The following is a 16,359-nucleotide window of genomic DNA, read 5'->3' on the forward strand; positions in this document are numbered from 1 at the left end:
TTATATAGTTACAGTTTCAGTATTTTCTTCATATGGATTTTCTACCAGTATTTTGGTATCCACTAAATCAGGCTGTGAGAGGTTGTTGCTGAAGAACAGTGGGTTGTCAAAGTTAGTTAATGTTGCAGGGAAGGATACACAATGGCCAGACTTTTTGAACAGGGAGAGGGAGATGATTGTTCCCACTGCAAACCCAACAATGATTATCACAACTGCCAAAGTAATGTGTTTACGGCCAGATGTTTCCTGAACATCTGGGGAGACTGAAAGAGCAGATGTTCATCAGCAAACACATAATAAATAAATTAATAAAAAGTCAACATTTTTAAGGAAGTATAAAAATGTTACTTACAGGATGGCGGTGATGTATTTGGTAGTAACACTGAGAAAAAGGAAAGTATGGGTTGAAACAATTTTTTTAATTTAATATATAGTTGTAGGACAAAATTCTGACATTTATTTCAGTTTAACTACTTTGGGCTTTTTTAGTCAGTTGGGGACTGTCATGCAAATGCATGGCAGGCACATATTATTCTACACCTCGGAAGAATGTCTACATTTCTATCTCTTTCGAGAATCCGTTAATGCGGCCCGAACCACAGCGTCTACCCCCACAAAAGCTATATCAAAACGACTGGCTCGGCCCCGTGATGTGTGCTATTACTTTTATTGGCATTTCAAGTTACCATGGCGACGTAATTTGCGAACAAAGACGCAATATTTCACCAACTCCAGGAACTAGTTGGTGACTGCCCGCTTATTATTCTACTCCTGAAAAGAGTATATTTTTCAACTTTAATGCGACCCGAACCGCAACGTGGACCCCCACAAAAGTTATATCAAAACGACCGGCCCGGCTCCAGGAAGTGGGCAATTACTTTTATTGGCATTCGCAGTTACCATGGTGACATAATTTGCTAACAAAGATGCCAAATTTCCCATAGGAAATGAATAGGTGAAAACTTTTTACAGAAACTGAGTAACATATGGAGCCATTTTGGTTCAACATGCAAGGAAGGCAGTGCATTATGCAATGCATGGAAGGCACCTATTATTACCTATTATCAATCACCTATTATTATTATTAATTAGTAATAATAATAATATTAATTATTAAAGTTAATAATTATCTGTTTTAATATCAATAATTATTAATATTAATAAGTAATATTCAATATCAATACTAATTATTGGTGTGAATATTTTTTCATTCATTCAACCTTTATTTAAACAGATAAATCACATTGAGCCTCGAAGACTCATTTACAAATGAGACCTGTTTGGACAGACAAAAAACAGTGGTTAACAGGACACATGTAGGAATTGGAGGCGAAAAAATTCCTATCAGACTTTTTTCTCGGCTGAGAAAAACCCCTAATATTGAAAAAACTCCTCGCACAAACAAGCACATATTTACATAGACATTCTGCAGAGCAGAGCAGGAAGAAGGAAGGGACGAGACCGGTCAACAACGCCTACAGATGCTCTCGAGGTCACTGTAATCAGTCAATGTCCTCCGGTGAGATCCATAAACATTCTTGAGGTATGTCGAGAAATGGCCAAGGATAACCTTTATAAGAATCCAGAGTCCTGAAATGATGACATAAAGTTTTTTTCAGCGTGGTTTCATCTTGTTATCAGTTGGAAATTCCTCAGGGAGGGGGTGGTGAGCATCAGATCACATTTTCTCCAGGTGACTTTAGATAAGATGGCCTTCAAGGACAACCAAGGCGAACAAAATTTAAATAAACACACAGTTGTTTTGGGGACAGGCAGAACTTAATGACATCAACCTTGAGTCTGTGTTTGGTCCACTCGGTTCCGAAATGTCCAAATTAACATGACCAACACCGATGGAAACGTGTCAGAGTAAAAATCCCCAAGATCTGATCCATTCAGCCCAAAGCATTTGAGTCCGGGTACTCCAGACATGAACCCAATGAAGGCAAGCAGCGTGATCGGGTCCAAATTTGCTGCTGACGACTTCCTTGATTGTAGATAAAACCAGCACCAGCTGAATCCAAAAAGCAGGAACCAATTATCAAAAATCCAATTAAATATGTGTCTTTAAAGTCCACATATGGCAGCAGAGATAGACACATCATCAAGTTTTCCAGTCGATGAGATATCCAGCTGCATACGTGCCAACAGGGTTAATCGGCTCGCCCGAAGCCTGTCTTCTCTTCGAAGAAATGTTGTAAATTGAGATGAGGGACCAACTGGTCAAAAAACAAGTCCATAATTATGGTTCGGAAGAAATGCAAGAGAGTCTCACAGCAATTTCACAGACAGACAGAGCAGCAAAGCAAAGCGGAGAGGGAGGGAGAGAAGCATCCGATCTCGTGGGGAGCGAGTGGTGAAGTGAGTGAGATTATTAATATTTTTATTATTAACAAATTAACAATATATTAATACTTAGTATTTATTATTAGTATAAATAATCATTAACATTAATATTTATTATTAATAATAATTTAATAATAAATAAGCAGTCCCCGTCAAAGTTTCTCAAGGAACTTTCTAGTTATTCATGCAATCAGTCAGGACATGTGTGCTACAACTTTTTTTTTATAACTTTTATATCTTTCAAAATACTTAACTTTATTTACATTTTTCATCCATTATAATGACATTATTTCGTTAACTCCTTCAAAAACATTGTTTTTATCTGCCTACGCATGTTTGTTTTCTCTTGTTACATTATATACCGTTCTGCTACTTTTAGCTTTTGGCAAGTCTTTTGCTATTTTTAGTTAGCTTTTGGTACTTGAAAACTGCTAATTTGCTCATTTTAACTTTGAGCTAGCATTTTGCTTCTTTTAACTTCTATCCACCATTTTGCTATTTGTAGGACAAGCTAGCCATTTGCTAATTTTTTTGCCAGTCTTTTGCTGTTTTATCTTTCAACAAGTCTTTTGCGGCTTTTAGCTAACATTTTTTAGAAAGCAAAACACGTTTTAGATTGTTTCATGGTGGAAATGGTCTCCAGCTACAAGTACTTGTGTGTACACATGAATGACAACCTCAGCTGGAGCAACAACACCACCAGCCTGATCAAGAAAGCTCATCAGAGACTCTATTTCCTCAGACGGCTGAGGCGAGCTGGTCTGGGAAGCTCAGTCCTCATCTCCTTCTACAGGTGTGCAGTGGAGAGCATCCTGTGCTCCAGCATCAACGTGTGGCATGGAGGCTGCACAGCTGCAGAAAGAAAAGCTTTGCAGAGAGTGGTGAAGGCTGCACAGAAGACTGTTGGAGTCAGCCTCCCCACCATCACAGACATCTACATCTCTAGATGCAGGAAGAGGGCTACCTGCATCATGAAGGACCTCACTCACCCAGCACACACACTTTTTACTCCACTCCCCTCAGGAAGGAGGTTGAGGAGCATTAAGTGTAGAACCACTAGACTGAGGAACAGCTGCTACACTGAGGCTGTTAGACTCATGAATCTCTAACCAGAATCATCACTGTGAAAAATCACATCATGTTGCTCCTGATCTATTTCATGTTGCTGCTGATCTGTTTCAATGTTGATGAGTTCATGTGTGCACATCCGCTCACACAGACTCATTTTCATGTTTATGCTGATGTTCAATGTTTTTGTGTTATGGGTGCTTAGTGTATATTTGGTTGATGTTTTTCTTAGTTCATATCTTAGATGTTATTACAGTTTTTCTTATACATTTTATTGTTGGATGTAACTGGGACCCTGTGTACATAATTTCGCTCCACCACATGTACCACATGAGGTGCGAATGACAATAAAGAAACTCTAAATCTGACTGACTCTGACTTCATCATCTTACGCAAATTTTAGCAGTCAGTCAGCACTCAGCATTCACACTGCAAACTTTAAAAGAAACCTATTTCTCTAGTTGGATTTGTATCATCATTTTATAACATATTCAAGCATGCTGAACAACATGAGAGGTCCAAATTTTGATCGCCCAAAGTTTTTCTTTTTTTTTACATCAATAAAGAACCTGGCCTAGACTTATTTCCATTCATTTTTTTCGTCATCAGTTAAATAGTAACATTAAAATAAAGTGTAATTGTTTTTTTTGTTTTTTTTTTTAACCATGACTGAGTTCTTAGTATGTAGTAACTGGAAATACCACTTAACTGGCATTTTCAGCTGTCACACACTCCACTTGAACTCTGGCTAGTGCTTTCAGTAAATCTCATGCAGTTTTGTTATCTGACAGGAAGTCTGTCTGATTGCAAGATCATTGCACAAAACAAAAGAAAACTAAATTAGTGTAATTCAAAACAAGTTTGAAAATGTTGTTTTTACCTTTTGCTCTTTTGCAGATATACGGATGATAATACCATGGACTGCTCCCACTCCATCTTCCATCTGATGAATGAATCTTTCCATAGTAGAAAACCTCAATTTCATTTGTTTGCCACATAGTGTAATCCATGACTGTTTTATCCAACCACACCCACGCATCTAGACACAAGACAAACAAATGCTTGCTTTAGTCAAACAAAACCTTTTGTGAAGAAAATCAATATAAAAAACTATTTAAAAAAATTAAGTAGCATTTATATATATATATATATATATATATATATATATATATACATATATATACATATATGTATATATATATACATATACATACATATATACATATATGCATATATATATATACATATACATACACATATACATATATATACACACACACATATATATATATATATATATATAGACCTCCATTGCCTTAGTAATTCAAACAACTTAGTAGTTTGTTTTGTAACAACTAACCTGTAGAACTGAGGGCATTGTTTTGTAAGACCATAAAAAAGGGTTTTACCTTTATGATTTTTAAAAAGACCAGTCCAAAACGATTTGTATCTGTCTTCATATGTTTTGATGTTACTGTATATAAATTCTTGTTCATTGGGATCTTCAATGCTGGCAAGCATTCCACCTTCATAAATTGAATTCATATTTTTTTTAGTAAAAGCAACATGCATTTTAAGGATCTAAAACTTTTTTTTTTTTTTACATAAAACACCTACCATGTGTTGCACAGCTGACTGCTGCATGTGACCAGCTATTTGACTCAAGGACAAATATATAACAGTGACGCCTAAAAGGTTTCCAGTAATAGTGACGTCCTGAATCAATTTCTTCTGGGTCTTCAGGACAAACTCCTGGGAAATTAGTTGGCTCTACTTCTGGTGGTACCTCTGTAAAGAACAACGGTGACATTTGCGTAAAATGTTTACCGGCAATGGAAGAAGTGGGTAAAAGATAATGGATGGATGGATGGATGTTTACTGGTACTTGCTTTAAAATTTTAATATGTATTTGTAATAAAACTTACAAAGTAGAAAAAAAGTTTAGCAGTGATTTGAATTTTGCAATAAATTAAATGATTACAGTGTTTATAAATCTAACAGTTTGCTAGTTTGTTTATTAGGTACATCAATCTGATTTTACCTGTAGACTTCATACAAACACTGCTGATGGTCTGACTGCAGAAATCGGTTTTCCATTTTCCATCCACGTCCACATAGACACACGTTTTGTTTTGGCTTGGTTCATTTTTATCCCAATGAGCAAATTTCAGGGACCAGCCATCAATGTATCTGAAATAGTTTTTGGTCTGGAAGCAAAAAGCAGTCTCACAACATTCAAGTAAAATTTTTCATGTTTAGTTTTCAAGAAATGTTACCACTATAACTTTCGGCGTAAGGACTCAATTCGGCTGTTTGGAGTTTCCATCAGAAAACTGTACCAGCGAGACTTAAAAGGCAGAAACAGCAATTTACGAGTTCTGCCTGACCCAAACTGTGGCCTTGACGGCAGACTTATCTCAACTCCTCCTGGCATGGCATGCTTTGTCTGTCTCCTCACCACTCCCTTCGGACATGTGACGGAAACTCAACCAAGCTGATGATAAATAACACCTCTCATCTAGACAATGGCTGGGGGGGGTCTCTGGACTATGCTACGACCATCCCTTAACATTCAATGTCTTCACCGGGCTATATGTACACGTATAACATGTGTTTTGCTGTGGTAGGTTTTTTGATGTATCAAATTGTGCCTTGTCTAGGACAAGGTGTGAGAGATCTTTTTTTTTAATACCGTCTCGCCTCATGTTTTTCTTCCCTTTTCTCATCTAAACAAAAATATTATTCTGAACAAGAATAAGAAAGGCCCGCTTTTATAGTAGCAGCTTTGTGCACTCCCCCCATCTTTCGGACGACTGTATGTACATGTTCTCATTGTATCTGGGTGCAATGATAATAAAACTTATTCTGATTCTTATTATAAGTCTATAACAGAAACTTAATCAAACCAGTCAATCGGGGCTTTTACCAGCACTGGGATTTTAGCAGATATTAGGTTGCACTCAGTAATGAAGACACTGATATGTTTAGCCAAAGACCCGTGTTAAGAGAAAATCTCTCTCACTAACTTTGCTTACCCAAAAAGGACCACACTTTAACTGCCGTTTTACTTGCAATGACCCATTCAAGACAGATTACATACATTGATACATAATACCTAGATACATAGGTGGCTGTGGCTGAGTGGTTATAGCAATCGTCATCCAGTGCAAGAGTTGGGGGTTCGACTCCACCAGCCGTCACATGTCGAAGTGTCCCTGGGCAAGACACTGAACTACTCATTGCCTCTGATGTGTGTCCCATCGGTGTATGAATATGATAAAGCACTGATTAGTCTCTTTAGTATGATTTGTTCAATTACCTTTGTAGAGATCTAGTAGTTCTGTATGAATGGATAAATGAGGGCACAGATTGTAGTGTAAAGCGCTTTTAGTGCCTTGATAAGACAGAAAGGCGCTATATAAGTACAGTCCATTTACTATTTACATAATGCATATGCGGCAGCACGGTGGCGCAACTGGTAGAGCTGCTGCCTCTCAGCGAGCAGGTCCTTGGTTCAAACCCCAGTCCTGGGGCCTTTCTGGGTGGAATTTGCATGTTCTCTCCGTGCATGTGTGGGTTTTCTCCGGGTACTCCGGTTTCCTCCCACAGACCAAAAACATGCATATTAGGCTGATTGGTAACTCTAAATTGTCCCTAGGTGTGAGTGAGAGAGTGAATGGTTGTTTGTGTCATTTGTCTCTATGTGGCCCTGTGATGGACTTGAGACCCGTCCAGGGTGCACCCCGCCCCTCGCACAGTGATTGCTGGACATGGGCACCAGCGACCCCCGTGACCCAAAATGGAATAAGCGGGTAAAGATAATGGATGGATGGATGGATGGATGGATGGATGGATGGATGGATGGATGGATGGATGGATGGATGGATGGATGGATGGATGGATGGATGGATGGATGGATGGATGGATGGATGGATGGATGGATGGATGGATGGATGGATGGATGGATGGATGGATGGATGGATGGATGGATGGATGGATGGATAATGCATATGCATGGAACATGTCACAGAAAGAGCATCCAATAGAGTCATCTGCAGACTTTTAGACAGCAGCAGAATCCAGCTGGCATTCTCTAATAGCCAGCCGCAGTCCAGCACATGATCCATGGCCATCATTGAGTCAGCCTTCAGATGGAGATAAGAAAGTGTTTGGGGCATGTTCTTATGCGACAATGCCAAGGAGGCACTGTGATTCAGCAAGACAGCCTCCAGGTCGAGACAAGAGAGTGTTTCGGGTTCAATTCAGTAGGTAAAGATGTTCTCAGTCATTTCAGGCATAATACAAAAATACAATTAAAAATATTTATATAGAAAATTCTCTAACAACCTTTTTCTGTTTTTTTTTTGGGTTTTTTTACTCAGACTTGATGCAACATATCAGATAGTAAATGTGTGGCACCCTGTCTTGGTGATGCCCTGCCTGTGGCCATAATGGTTCTCAATAGTGTTAATTTTTGCAATGCCCCAGCTGTAGCCTACAGTCAGGTACAAGCTAAAACAAGTTAATGATATTAGGACTTGTCTAGAAATTTAACAATAAAGTGTTATGGATTTTGTGGAAGTGACATTACAGGAACGTCTGCATTGTCTTGAGCTGCTGCACCAGGAAGAACCAGCATCGGTGGAGTCACTCTCTGCCATTGAGTTTTTACTACCTACATCCCACCCATCATCAACACTAAGTAGGATGTACAGATTACTCCTCCATCAGTGAAGGTGGTGTTATTGTTGCTGGATACTTTACTCAGGTCAGCATGAAAACTGTACTCCCTCATTTTCATGAATTTGTAGACTTTGCTACTCAGGGAAAGAACTCATTGACCCAAGCCTACAGTAACATAAAACAGGGTTTCAAGTGCAGAACCTTGGCCCCACCTCAGCTTCTCAGACCATCTATATTAATGCCTATTCCAGCATATAAATGTATGCTGACCAGAGAAAAGCCTGCTGTGATGCAGCTTAGAGTGTGGTCTAAAGGAGCTGCAGATGCACTACAGAACTGTTTTGAGTACATACTGTTACATCTTCAGGTCAGCAGCTACTAACGACCAAAATGTCATTGCGAAAGAGTATGCCATGTCTGTGTCAGGATATATCAAGAAGTCCATGGAGGATGTCACTGTCATCACCACCAGGGCAAACCACAAAAACCTTGGATTACAGTAGAGGTGCAGGGAATACTGAAAGCATAAAATGTTGCTTACAAATCAGGTAACTGGGTATCTCTGAAAATAGCTAGAGTGAATTTTAACCATTCAATAAAACAAACAAAATGTGCAAATGGAAAGAAAATCCAAGATTTCTTTCAGGATAATACTTGGAGGATGATGGAGGGCAATCAGGTCCTAACAAACTCCAAAGATCTTCAAATGTTCTGTAAGGATGGTTTTCCTTAAGAATTAAATTATCAATTTGGCAGGTTTTAGGTTTTGAATTCAGTTATAGTAAGGAAATCAGAGCCCAATCCAGAAGAACAGTCACTGTCTTTTGAAATTGCTCATGGTCATAGGAAGCTGAAGAATATCAGTGTACAAAAGGCAGAGGTACCCAGGCTCCTTTTCTCGTAATGTGCTGAGCAGCTGGCCTTGGATCTGACAGACATTTTTAAAACCTCGCTGAACCAAGCTATTGTTTTATCATGTTTCAAGACAGCTACTATCATATCAGTACCCAAGAAGTCCACAGTGATCATGCTTGACTGATTACTGCTTCGTGGAACTTCAGTAATGATTAATGGCTTTGAGAGGCTCATAAAACAGCCTTTTGTCTCCAAACTACTTTCTGGTTTTGACTTGTGCCAGTTTTCTTATCATCCAAACCATTCCGCAGAGGATGCAGATTTCTTTGCACTCCATCCGTATCTCCAATATCTAGAGGAGAAGAACACCTTCATGTGGATGCTGTATATTGATTTTAGTTCTGCTTTCAATACAATACCTAATCCCACAGCATCTAGTAAGCAAACTGGCACCCCTCGGTTTTCACCTTCTCAATCTTGAATTTCTTCACTGAAAGACCCGAGTTTGACCATGAGATTGCGAGTAAACAATGAAACACAATTTCATTCTTGAGTACTTTTTTTGTGTCATTGAATGACAAATAAGTTTTCCATCCATCTTCTATCTATTCTTTTGTGTAGATTGCACTATGATGTCCTTTTAAAAGGATGCAGTAACATAGGTTTATAGAAGCAAGGTTATTGAGCTTAAATGTAATGATAAAAAAATAAAGCTTTTTAGATTTTGTAAAACTCTGGTGTTTTTGCTCAAGGATATTATACTGTCAAAATATCATAAAGGCCAAGTCCTGCTTCAGATCTATGACAGTTGGGACGGGTAGTCTGAGATTGGCATCAATGTATAATCCCATACAATGGTGAAGTTAGTTCTCTGCATTTAACACATCACACCTGACATACACCCAGGTGGAGCAGTGGGCATCTATGTAACCGCCCCGGGAGTAATTTTGGGATTGGGTGTCTTGCTCAGAGACACCACAACATGTGAGAAAGGCTGGGAGTCGAATCACTACTTTCTAGTCCCAAGTCAGCTGCTCTGCCTCTACCCCATCTCTGCCCCAAGTTGGTGTATTTGCCACCCATCAGGATTTTACTACTACCTCTGAGCAACTTATCAGGACATAACTGTTGACTGACACCCATCTTGTGCAAGTATGACATAAAATCTTGCCTTAAACTGTTAAAATGTCTAGTGTTGCTTTCCTCCATGACTTTTATCTAATCACCGGTCTAATCACGGGAATCCTCGTTGAAAAAAGAAAGTGTTGTCAGAAGAAAAAAAAAGTTTTGAATGGACATGTTGACTATGTCCTTTAGGACAATTTTAACACCATACCTGAGCTTTGTTGAGTCCAATCCATATAGGAGTCTTGAAATTCATAGCCAGCAGCTCTATGTAAGCTTGTGTCCACTCTGAACGCACACTAGCCAGATTTGCACCATCATCTTCACAGTGCTTCTTGGCTGCATCCCAGCTCATTTGTTGAGGGATGTGTTTGATTGAGTCATTAAATAGTTTGACGTAGTTGGTAGAAGGTGTTGGTTCAGGAGAGTCAGGGAGTGATTGATCTGTTTAGAGCGGGAGCAGAAACACATTGATTTTTTTAAACTACACCACAGTAATACTTAACATAGCGTTAGTGCAACATTTAATGAAGACTCCACAGAAGAAAACTGACTCTTGCAGCAAATACTGGGCAAGTGGGAAACATTACTTAAAAAAACTATAAAGTGTACAGTTTAATTTAGTTTACACTTTAGCTTTTATGATTAGGTAAAAAAAGAAGAAGCAAGATTGGGTGAAATGGTGAAGATAGTGGGAAGTTCAGGAAAAGTACTGCTTTAGGTGAACTTACTGAAAAATTAACTGTTTTTATTATTTTGGGTATGCACTTAAAGAAGAGTTTATCTTACCAACATTTTGCATACATATAAATCCATAAGTGTCATTGCAGGACTTTGCGATCCAAATGCCAATACCCATTAAAGGATTAGTGTTCATCACAGCACAATGGTTATCAGACTCCTTGGATGAAAGAAGCAAATGGATTATAAATAATGAAAGCGAACTAGCAAGCTTTACATAGATAAATAATGTTGTGTTTTATGCCTGTATTTGAGGTCAGAGAGATTTATTTGTCATACACACCACATGTAATACATGAGGTGGGATGAAACTATGTACGCAGGGTCCCAGTTACATCCAACAAAAACAAAAATTGTAAAGAAAATCATTAGTAAGAGCCGAGTCATGATTTAAGAAGATACTACATTCACTAAATTAAGAATACACAAGACTAAGAATACACTAAGTACTAATGGTACAAAAACAATACGCCAAAACAACAGCAGCACAAACATGAGTCTGTGTGAGCAGATGAGGACTAATGAACACAGCAACATGAAATAATCAGCAGCATGAGATCAGCATCATGAATAGTCAGCAGCACATATCAACAACCAAGTGGCATTACAGTGATTTTTCACAGTAATTATTTTTTTTCCTGGTTGGAGGTTCATAAGTCTTAACAGCCTCAGGGTAGAAGCTGTTCTAGAAGTCTAGAAATCATTAAAGGAAAATATATACATTCTTTACTGATGCTTTTCTTTGAATTTTATGATCAAGTACATGGTATTCATGGAGAAATTTACTTTGTTTTGAAATCAACAATCACTTACCGACATATCAAGGTTCATATATGACCTTGGCTGTCCATCAGTCCATAAAAACCAATAATCATACAGATTATGGAGACCAATCCACAGGTCTGATGTCTGTGCTGTACTCATTTGAAACAATAAAAACACTGAAAATGCAAAGCAATAATTAGAGTTTCAGAAATGTACAAACTTATTAATGCAATGGAACTTGAGTCTTGAATTCAAATTTCATCCTTACTCATTTTTATTCTCCATGTTGTATTTAGGTTTTTTCAAACAAATAATAATAAAAAAAAAAATTACGACTTTGTTTTTCATTTAGGACATAACAGAAAAAAGTTAAACAAGTGTTTCTTTGAAGAAATGCGTTTTATCTACGGTTTGAAACAATGATAACTAGCCATTTGTTAGCATGTGTGACGGTAATGACTCTCAGCTACTACTACATTGAAGTTTAGCTCCTATCTGTAAAACTGATCCGTACAGTAGTTTAAGACATTTGTTCACAAACAAACAAATACACGTGCACACAGGTAACAACAACTCTTTAAACGCATACATTTTGGCTTGTTTGAACAGATTTCCATAAAACATAAAAAATAGTCTTGTTATTTTATCTCTAGACTGTTGTGATTTTTTTTAAACAAGATGTGAATTTAAAACCAACAAAAACATAAACTTTTATGAACTCAACATGACTTTCTTGCATTCCCCGAATTTAGGCTTTGTTGACACGTTTATGCTCTGAGTGGATTTTAAAATATGGAGATTAGGAGACTGAAAGGTTTTATGAGAAAACAAACCTTGCACATGTCTTGAAGGAATAGAGACCAGGTTTCCACCCATGTCTTTGCAGTGCTCTCTTGCATCAAACCAGGTCAAATTCTGGTTGTTTATGATCCTGTAGCACTGGAGTTGTAACAACAGAAAAGTTTTACAACTGTTGAAATTATTCTATATTATTATATATAGGATCATTTTCCTCAATAAATAAATGACCAAGTACAAAAATTATAATATTATTGTCTCATTTGTTTAAATGGGATCTCTTTTTTGTACTTTAGGTCTTGTGTGAAGATCTGATGATGTTTTAGGTCATATTTATGCAGAAATATAGAAAATTCTAAAAGCTTCACAAACGTACAAGCACAACTGTATCCATTTTGAGGTTATTCCTGCAACAAACCAATCTCACCTTAGAGTTCAGTTTTTTCCAGTTTTCTTTGCAGCCACCTTTAGGGGACACTGTAGGAACCATTGTGGTGTTGGCAAGTGGTGACTTACTGCGCTTACAAATGGATGGATTTTCTTGTCCACAGTTAAAATCGTGCCAAAATCCTGTGAAACAAAATAAATTACATATATTATAATCAGTAAACAACATATTATGCATTGTTATTCAACTTCTTATTTAATTTTTATTAATTCACAGTATTTATTATATATTTTTGAAATTTATTATAAAAATCTGCAACAATTCTATTTCATCGAAATAACATGAGTTATGAATATAAATTCTTAAATACAGTGTTGTAATGTAACAATATAGCCTAACTTTGAACATCATTTCTGATTTTTGGAAGTATAAATGAATTATAATACTCACCAGTTAAATGCCGCATGGCAACACAGTTCTCATCAAAATTTCTGAAATCAGGCTGGCCAATATACCATCGTGTAAATAACACTGGAGAACCATCCATCCATCTAAATGAAACACAAGCTTTTACATTAAATCAAATAAAGATAGTAAACATTAAATATTGACATAAAATCAATAAAACACTATACTTTAAAAAATATTAATAATGCATTGGCAAAAACCTTTGAATCCAAACTCAACAAGTGGTATGCCGATACCCACATTGCTGAGGGGTTTGAATAGTGAATGTTTGCCATTTTTAGAGATGAGTAGACTAGAATTAAACTGGGAATGCAAGTGAACCTTGTTGTTTTTGATGCAAGTTATTCAAGTGGGTAGGAGTTACAGTGTGTATAAAAATATGTTGTTTTTATTTGTTTGTTTGTTTGTTTGTTTGTTTTGCTTGCCAAAGGCCGTGCAGAGTGACGGACTGTGGCGAGTGCATGGAGCAAGTTTATCCACTACCACATGCAATGCTGGAGTAAGGAAGTGGCCACTGGTGGCCTTGCCCACCATAGAGAAATATTTGGCCACCCCAATCATTTGATGAAACTATACTTTTAAGCAATATAAAAACTTGAAAGTATAGTTTCCTCAAATGACCTGGGTGGCCAGTTTACATATATATATATAATGGTGGACATGTTGGATTTTCACATGGCAATCCAATTTTTGACAGTGACTTTTCTTAGCCCTACATGCAATCACACATCATAATGGAAGTCATATATATATATATATATATATTTTTTTGGATAAATAAAAATATTTCCTCTAATTTGTAATAAATTTATACTCACTGAATTGTTTTGTCAAAATCTAGAGTCAGACCAATCCAGTACGAAGCAAAATACAGGTTGGAAGAATTTCTTTTCATCTGCAGATAAATATAGATTTATTTTAGTTTATGAATGAGGAGGCACACATTAAAACAAGTAAAAAGAAAACTGGTAGGGACAAGACAAACATGCTTGTTCCAAACCCCTTACTAAACATACCAATTAATTTCAGTTTACTCAAGTATGGTTCACTTCAGTACAGTCATATTTAAATTTCCAGTCTAATCTTTAGATTTTAGAATCAAATTAAATCTAGTCCAGTTTAATTCCATTTAAATTGGTCTAACTTTAATTCAAACTAAAAGAAAAAGAGAGCCATTAAATTGTAGGTGAACGTCTGAAACTGAGATGAATAAGAGCAAACCAAATAAAAGTTGGCTACTTAAGCACATGGCAAAAAATGTGCTGCTTAAAACTAACTTCCATCCATCCAACCATTATCTTTTTACCCACTTCTTCCATTTTGGCTCACGGGGGTTTCCGGTGCCTATGTCTGGCAATCATTGTGCGAGGGGCGGGGGACACCCTGGACAGGTCACAAGTCCATCACAGGGCCACATAGAGACAAACGAGACAAACAACCATTCACTCTCTCACTCACACCTAGAGACAATTTAGAGTCACAAATCAGCCTAACATGCATGTTTTTGGTCCGTGGGAGGAAACCGGAGTACCCGTAGAAAACCCACGCATGCACGAAGAGAACATGCAAACCACACCCAGAAAGGCCTCCGGACCGGGATTTGAACCGAAGACCTGCGCTCTGAGAGGCAGCAGCTCTACCAGTTGTGCCACCGTGCTGCCCTTAAAACTAACTTGATTTAAGAAATCCATCCATCCATCCCTCCATCCATCCATCCACCACTTATTCGTAGTCGGGTCACGGAGGACAGGAAAGAAACCCAGACATCCCTCTCCCCAGCAACACTTTCCAGTTTGTTTTGGGGAACCCCAGAGCATTCCCAGGCTTGAGAATATACACAATCCCTCCAGTGACTTCTGGATCTTCTCCAGGGCCCCCTAGCAGTGGGACGTGCCCATAAAACCTCCAAAGGGAGGTGTCCAGGAAGCACCCTAATCAGATGGCCGAACCACCTCAACTGACTCTTTTTCGATACGGAGGAGTAGCGGCTCTACTCCGAGCACTCTTCAGATGACAGACCTCCTCACCCAATCTTTAAGGATGAGCCTGGCCACCCTATAAAGGAAACTCATTTCAACCGCTTGTATCCAGGATTTCATTCTTTTGGTCATGATCCAAACCTTGTGAAAATAGGTAAGGTTTGTAATGTTCATTCAACCTTTATTTATACAGGTTAATCCCATTGAGTCTCAGGGACTCATTTACAAGAGAGACCTGAATGTAGACAGACCAGTTAATCGAGAGCTTTGCCTTTCAACTCAGCTGTTTTTTCACCACGACAGACTGAAGCAATGCCCTCATTACTGAGAATGAGGCCCAAATCCGTTGATTCATCTACCGCTCCATCCTACCATCAATCATGAACATGATGCCCAGATAACTGAACACTTCCACCTGAGACAAAGGGGATAGGGTCCGCTTTCCTTTCTGAATCGCCAAACTATTTATTAGAACTTTTTCTAGGCCCACTGAAAGTCCTTCTCCATGGTCTCCCTGAATTCTTCCCATGACCAAATATTTGCTTCTGCAACCACTGAAGTTGCAGTCCTTCTGGCCACCCTGTACCTGTCAGCTGCTTTTAGACTTTCCAGGAATGACCAAATCCTGAAGGCCTCTGTCAACTTGACGGCCTCCATCAGCAAGTCCTTTGGTTGAGCCCAAACAGGCACCAGTGACGTTCAGACCACAGCTTCTGGAAGCCACATGTGCAATAGAGGCCCTGAAAGCGGCCCATTCAGATTCCATGTCTCCAACTTTATTCTCAATAATAAAAATTAAAATAAATTTTTAAAATGTTGGTTTTGATGGAGCAGCACGGTGAAACAGTTGGTAGAGCTGCCGCCTCTCTGCGAACAAATTCCCCTGGTTTAAATCCCAGCCGGGGGCCTTTCTGGGTGGAATTTGCATGTTCTCTCCGTGCATGCATGGGTTTCCTCCGGGTACTCCGGTTTCCTCCCACAGACCAAAAACATGCATGTTTGGCTGATTGGTAACTCGAAATTGTCCCTAGATGTGAATGAGAGAGTGAATGGTTGTGACCCCCGTGACCCAAGAATGCAAAAGCGGGTAAAGATAATGGATGGATGGATGGATGGATGGATGGATGGATGGATGGATGGATG

General features: G+C 38.3%; 1 protein-coding gene across 1 annotated transcript in view; it reads right to left on the reverse strand.

Annotated features, from left to right (window-relative positions):
• LOC119414261 (macrophage mannose receptor 1-like) overlaps nt 1–16,359 on the reverse strand; it is a 31,143-nt gene continuing 14,784 nt past the window's right edge. The window contains exons 18-29 of the mRNA XM_037681356.1: nt 14,056–14,132; nt 13,220–13,320; nt 12,809–12,951; nt 12,417–12,522; nt 11,632–11,759; nt 10,867–10,978; nt 10,289–10,521; nt 5,456–5,621; nt 5,032–5,202; nt 4,824–4,940; nt 4,295–4,453; nt 1–263 (exon numbers count right to left, since the gene is read on the reverse strand). Coding sequence (XP_037537284.1) covers nt 1–263; nt 4,295–4,453; nt 4,824–4,940; nt 5,032–5,202; nt 5,456–5,621; nt 10,289–10,521; nt 10,867–10,978; nt 11,632–11,759; nt 12,417–12,522; nt 12,809–12,951; nt 13,220–13,320; nt 14,056–14,132 — 1,776 coding nt within the window. The remainder of the gene's footprint in view (nt 264–4,294; nt 4,454–4,823; nt 4,941–5,031; nt 5,203–5,455; nt 5,622–10,288; nt 10,522–10,866; nt 10,979–11,631; nt 11,760–12,416; nt 12,523–12,808; nt 12,952–13,219; nt 13,321–14,055; nt 14,133–16,359) is intronic.

This window comes from Nematolebias whitei, chromosome 9 (genome assembly GCF_014905685.2).
Source record: "Nematolebias whitei isolate Nwh7 chromosome 9, NemWhi1, whole genome shotgun sequence".
Classification (NCBI taxonomy): Eukaryota; Metazoa; Chordata; class Actinopteri; order Cyprinodontiformes; family Rivulidae; genus Nematolebias; species Nematolebias whitei.